General features: G+C 33.7%; 1 protein-coding gene across 9 annotated transcripts in view; it reads right to left on the bottom strand.

Moving 5' to 3' along the window:
• The window catches only part of LOC102020146 (ligand-dependent corepressor), a 155,706-nt gene that overhangs the window by 86,776 nt on the left and 62,025 nt on the right, over positions 1-6,905 (bottom strand). For 6 of the 9 annotated variants that reach the window (XM_005407592.2, XM_005407590.2, XM_005407591.2 and 3 more), the window contains 2 exons: positions 4,445-4,510; positions 3,751-3,830 (listed from right to left, as the gene is read on the bottom strand). The exons of the other annotated variants lie outside the window; for them this stretch is intronic. Coding sequence is in view for 3 of the 6 variants with exons in the window: in XM_005407585.2 (XP_005407642.1) it covers positions 3,751-3,830; positions 4,445-4,510 (146 nt within the window). In the remaining 3 variants the exon portion in view is untranslated. The remainder of the gene's footprint in view (positions 1-3,750; positions 3,831-4,444; positions 4,511-6,905) is intronic. 9 annotated transcript variants of the gene reach the window in all.

Genomic DNA, 6,905 nt, shown 5'->3' with positions numbered 1-6,905 from the left:
TTTTTGGTTTTTCTCCGGTACCGGGAACCGAACTCACGACCTTGCGCTTGCCAGGCAGGCGCTTTTGCCGCTGAGCTAAATCCCCAGCCCCCCTCATACTCTTTTTCCCTTTGAAACTATAAAACACTGAGTCTTGGCCAGGGATATAGCTTAATAGCATAAGCACCTGCCTGGCAAGCACAAGGTCCTGAGTTTGATTCCCCATACTGGGAAAAAACAAAACCAAACCAAAAAAACACTGAGTCTTATTTTGCCATGCTCCTCAACTCCATTGTTTCTGCCCCAAGTGTTGCTATCAAACGATATAATACCAGCCATGTGACTTTACCCATAAGTTAAATTTCTCTGGCCTTTTATACTTAATTTATACAACTAGGACACCTTTAATTCTGCAGGGTTGTTTTGAAGATTAAATGCTAACACATAAAAGTAACTGGCACAAAGCAGATACTCAAAAGATGTTAGCTGCTACTACTTACAAATTATATTTTCTAACTTTGGATCAACAACTATTTTACTATAGCAACCCCCTTTATCTGTCAACTTGCTTTCCAGTTTTTGTTACCCATAGTCAATCATGGCCCAAAAGTACAAATTTCCAGAAATCATTCTTATATTTGAAATTGTGTGCCATTCTAAATGTCCTAAAATCTCACAGTGACTCACCTAGGATATGAATCATCCCTCTGCACGTAATATCTATGTGTACACAGCTACTGCCCACTAATCACTTTGTGGCTCTTTCAGTTATCAGATTTGACTATTGCAGTATCACAGTGCCTGTGTTCAAGTAATCCTTATTTTATTCGATAGCAGCTCCAAAGTGCAAAAGTAGCATTGTTGGCAATTCCAGTATGTCAAAGAGTAGCCATATAGAGATTCTTCAAGTGAAAATATGAAAGTTCTTGACTTAATAAGAGAAGAAAAAAAATCACATGCCATAGTTGCTAAAACCAGCAGTAAGAAAATCTTCTATCCATGAATTTGTGAAGGATGAACAAGAAATTGATGCCAGTTTTACTAATGTTAGTGTATGATAAATGCTTCGATAAAAAAGGCATTAAATTTGTGAGTTAAAGGCATGAACAGAAAATGTTATTGTAATTATTCTATTTTATTATGACTTACTGTTACTAATCTTACTGTGCCTAATTTGTACATTAAACTTTATCATAGGTAAGTATATACAGAAAAAAAAATACATTTAGGCCTCAATACTATGAATGGTTTCATTCATCCACTGGGATTCTCAGAACATATTCCCTGCAGATTACTCCTACAATCTCTAGGTGAATTTCTGTGGTATTTCCAAAAGAAATAGGCTAGTCTGCATTTTTACCTATACATTTTAAAATGTAACTAACTATACATGACAGTTTTGGTTTATTCATTCTAATGCCATCAGTATTCACTAAAAACTCAATTAACTAAAAATAAACAACTTCCATTTCTTTTTCAAATATCAGGCCATTATTTTTAACCGCTTTTCCAAACATTACCTAGATTATTTCATGCCAACCTCAAACTAGTAATTTCAGTATTCTCTTCAATACTGCCATCTATTGGCTAGAACCATATTTTCCACATACTTCCTTTCTCTTTTTCCCAAGTTTAAGCTTCAACCTCGTGGACAATTTAATTTCCACATTCTAATCTTCAGATGAGATGCTCCAGATATAACTCTTTAAAACTAACAACAAATGTATGTGTGTCTATATGTATGTATGTATGTATGTGTATGTGTGTATGTATATGTATCTATATCTGACAACTTAAACTAGCTAGTTCTTTCCTATTTTTCATTGTATATGTCTGGCTCTCCCTGAAAATAATAATGCCAAAGACAGAAAATACGATGTCTAATGAAAGAAAATAGCTTCCCAAAACTGAGCTGTCGAATGGAAGTATTTTTTCTAGTTAGAAATCCAACCAGAAACTATAGAACTCCAACCAGTAAAAACAGGTTTTAAATGTGCTATTGTTTCATAACTTTCTATTTCTGCATTTTCTCTTTAAAATACTCATACAATATATTATTCCCATATGGCAATAGAAAACTCTGAATCATATTACATGGACATACTGCACTTAATTAACATGGCTCTCTTCCCAACCTGACTTGAGAAAAACATAATTGTTCTTTATTCCTTTCTACCAAAATTCCTATTAAGTGACTTGCTTAATAGTTACAATATGCCAACATACACATATATACATACATCAAGTTTTAAATGATAAACTTCAACTTCACTGGTAGTTTAAACTCCTAACACTACTGTATTTTCTGGTTTCTCTTTTTGAAACCACATTAAATTTTTTCTCCAATTTCCTCATCAATTCAAAAAAAAAAAAAAAAAAAAAAAAAACAGACCACTCCAGACAGTCATAACAATTTTTTCATGGAGAAAAAGATGCTACAAAAGAAGACTAAAAAGCTCAAATTGGCAATATGATGGCTTTTATGTTTTACATGACAAAAGCAGCATACAGTCTGATCTAGGCTTCAAGGGCTGACAATGTAGTCAGGAAGACAAAGTTCAAACATAAAAAGAATAAGCAAATTAAGGCAAAATATCAATTGACAAACAACTAGTAGAGATATTTGTTACAAAAGTATGAAAAATGAAACAGCAATAGCTGCACTTGTGTGAAACAAGAAGGGAGGCATTTAAGAGTAAAAAGCAAGGGAATTTGAAGTCACAGAGAACAAGTATACAATGGGTGTAGTCCAAAGACTAGTAAAAACACGTTATGTAATACAAACGTTCAGACTTCACTGTCAGGTGTGTAGATTAGTCGAAAGGAAACTGTGCAAAAGACTACTGAGAGATCATTAGGAAAAAAAAAAATGCCCCAAATTGCAGAAGCACAAAAGCTCGAAGAGGTTGAAGAGCCCAGAAAATAAGAAACTCACTTAAGACCAAGTATAGCACATTTCCACACTATTTTCAAGGGTGACAATAGAAGGAAAGAAAACATTTAACCTGGTAGCAGCATTTAAAAGCCTGAAGAGAACTAAGAAAGACAAATCATAGTATTTCACTAGTACAGAAATTATAGTAGAGGTCTGAATTACAGTAATAATAATGGAAATAAACAATGAAATTCATTACCAGGAGGAACTCATGCAACCTGGTCAATGATCTGAAGCTAGAGTTTACAGGGGAGAAGAAGGAATCAGAATGTTCCCACCAATAGAGACGTTGTAAAAAGAAACATAAGATAGTAAACCATTATTTAGTAATTTTCAACAACTGAAATTTTTCTGAACCAAAATTCTATTTAACATTAAACTAATAAAACTGCATAAATCCAAAGGCTCAGCTAACAACTGAATATAAACAGCACTCCTATCTCACTATTAAGAAAAACCTTAAAGATTTACAGCTGTGTATCATAAATCTACATGAATTAGTCACTCCATTTGTTATTATTCTTTTTGTAGCACAAGTGACTCCTATTTGTTCAATTAGTACACATTTCATATTTAAGACAAACATGACAATTTGAGACTTAGTTCATTATTTTGCCTAGTGAAGTATATAAATAATACAACATATGCTGGAACACAGATTTCTCCATAGGCTAGGCAACAAACTGGGAAATAGTTCAAAAAGAAAACTCAGTTGGTATCAAACTCTTTATAAATTACTTTCCTTTTCCTGTAATTCCTTTAACAAAGTGGCACCATTTTTCAAAAAGGAAACTTTAAAAATACCATACTAGAAGTTTCACATGCTTCTATATTACCTTTACTTTATCTCTTCTTAAGCAACAGAACAGACAATTTTCATCAAAAGTCCAATCAGAAATGTTTTCAGGCTCACACTCTATAAAAATAAATATACTAAATTAATAATCATAAAATATAATTTTTCAGAAAGTAAGTCAGAACCAATTTCAAAAATGTTCACCAAAACTTCACTAAGGACTAGACATTTTATATACCTGTCTTAAAATTCTTGTGGCTCTGATACATGCTCCATCAGTGAGCTATAACCTCAGACAAGTCTTAAATTTCTTAACTCAAGAATTTTCCCTTTGCACGGTGGCACATGCCAATAATCCCAGCACTAGGGAGACTGAGGCAGGAGAGTCAAAACTTTGAGCCTAGCTCAGGCACTTAGTGACACTGGGACTCTGTCTCAAAAAATAAAAAGGGATGAGCATGGAGCTCAGTACAAAGGCTCTGGTTTCAAACCCCAGCATGTGGCGGAGGGGCGGGGAGCGGGGGGACGACACGACGACAAGAAGGGGAATTTCTTAATTTCTATCTGCTCACTAGTTACTACGTATCAATTAAAAACTAAAAACAAAAGGATGCTTATATGGAGATAGCTTTAAAACACATGAAACTGAATAAAAAGGAGATAGAGCCTTAAATCACAAAGGTATCAAGAAGATATACCAAGAAGAATTTGAAACACCAAAATATTTTTAATACCTTTAAATAAACTGAGATCTTTTAATAATGCAGGTCCAAACAGCCCTTCAAGAATAGTTTCAAACCCTGAAAGGACAAAGAAAAAAATCATTATCATGATAATATTCACTATAGCAATGGTAATCAATTGCAGGAAGCATGACGGTTTTTCCTTCCAACTCTCAAGGATCGCAGATTACTACTGAAGGGATGCTGAGGAAGTTTTTCACTGACAAATCTAGAAGGTGAATTTGCTTTTTTGTCACTGATTAATACAACACGAATTCATAGCACATTTAAGAACAAAACAGATACCAGGAATAACCAATGAAGGAAAAGAAATTCACAAGTTCTCTTACTATTGTACAAAACTTTTATAAACTCTCAAGCTCTATCTTAAAAGGCACCTTTTTCAATGAAAAGCCAAACTGCTTCAAAGAGTCCATAACTTTCTAGAATAATCTAAACTATGTTTCTGAATAGCAACTGAGAATATAAATTTTTCAAATTAACAGTTTCTTGAAAAATCTTCACTGAGAACTTTTCTTTCATACACACCCCACAACATATTTTAGCAAAAAAATAAAAAAAGTGTAATTATTTCACATTGTCACAGTAACTACTTGCTAGGTCCCTTTATAAAGACAAAACCCATTAATTATACATATAATTAAAATATGCTGTTTTTTACAGGTGGGGAAGGAGATAGTGAGGGAGGGTCCTCAGACTGTATGTTTATGTAACATACCAAGAATAATGGATTAGAACATAGTTCCCAAATTTTGTTATGGACCTCACTGTAAGCCCAAACACTTACTAGGAGGGTTCTGTGAATCTTTATGGACTTTAAGCAAAACCTTCAGAAAGAATTAATGTCTTAATAGAAATGTACTGTAATTAAGAAAATATGAAAACTTAAAATGAATTCCTAGTAATTTGGGGCACTATATATTATTTTGTCACATAATCTACTATGAGGGGGGAGTGGTGGTTGAGATAGGGTCTCACTATGCTGTTCAGGCTGACCTTGAACTCACTATGTAGCCCACGCTGGCCTCAAACCCACAGTGATCCTCCAGCCTCAGCCCGCCAAGGGTTGGAATTACAGGTGTGCACCACATGCCTGGCCTATATATTCTTCTAATTGTAAAAAAATATTCTCAGACTAATTTAAAATACTACTGACTACACACAATTGGGACTATACACATAGCCATTTCTTTACCATAGTACAATCATATATAAAATAATAAAGAATTTGGAAGGTAAGGGGTAGAAAGGATGGTCCCTACAAAGTATCTACCTGGGTATTAAGAATAACATTGTGATTTAAGCGTTTTTTTGCCCTACTAGTAAATCATCATTTTCAATAATCTCTAGAGTCTATTAACTACATTGTAATTAGAACTTTTTTTTTAAACACTATTTTTGAGGCTAGATTTTCTACTTATTATTAGGGATCAATTGTTTATTAACTCTACTTACCTGGCATCAGAATCATTTCAAGAACTTAACAAAATCAAACTTACCACTTAAATAAATGGGAAGTGCCTATGCCTGCTTATTATTTACCTACTATAATTAATTTCTACTGAATTACTATGGCCCTTTGCTCTTCCTCATACTAGGGAAGAAAGTTGAACTAGGGGATCTAGGGGTAGGGAGGTGGAGGCAAAATAATAAGGAATTGCTAGGTACTATCTATATGGTCTTGAAGACTTGATATTCTCTCATTCATTCATTTTTCTCTCTCCCTCCACTCTCCCCATCTTCTCCTTAACTCAACAGTCTGTAACACAATCCTCCTCCTACCCTCCAAAAAAGGAACTTGCAAATATAAATTACAAGTATTTCAACATCTTCAAAATATTAAACACACACTGCAAATACAGCTCAGAGATTGTATGTTGGTCTTATTCTGAAGAACAAATCTAGTATTTTTTTCATCTGGATTTATATGAAATTACAACAAATCCCAAAGCTGCATGCTAAGCATAAATTCTCAAAAAGGAAAAATGTAATATAGCAAGAACACTAGGAAAGAAAAAAAGGCTTTGGGAGAGTTAAAAAAAATTTAATTACAAAGTACACACTTTGAAATAAAATTAGGCAAGAACTTTATCAGTAACATATACTTACAAAACCATCCAACAGATCAAAGTAGTGGAAAAGACCAAAAGGAAGCAAGCAAAACCAAAACAATCTCCTCACAAACTCATAAGATTTAACCACAAATAATTTTGCTCAAAATTGTAATTATAAACTCCCTCTTTTGCTTGTATTTACAACAATACATTAAAACCTTCTAGTTATTACTGATTAGGTACGGTAAAGCCATTATTTTTGCTGCTCTGTTCACTGGATGGTAATGCTACACAGTTTTGTTAATAATATTGAACTTAGCAGTTGCACAACAGGGAATGTCTCATGTGCTGTGCTTGACATTTAAGAGAAGCCAAATAAAGGAAGAACAAACATATTC

The sequence above is a fragment of the Chinchilla lanigera genome, unplaced genomic scaffold (assembly GCF_000276665.1).
Source record: "Chinchilla lanigera isolate Chin_1 unplaced genomic scaffold, ChiLan1.0 scaffold00106, whole genome shotgun sequence".
Taxonomy (NCBI): domain Eukaryota; kingdom Metazoa; phylum Chordata; class Mammalia; order Rodentia; family Chinchillidae; genus Chinchilla; species Chinchilla lanigera.
Note: the sequence above shows the minus strand (reverse complement) of the source record. Positions and strands in the feature narration are given on the sequence as shown.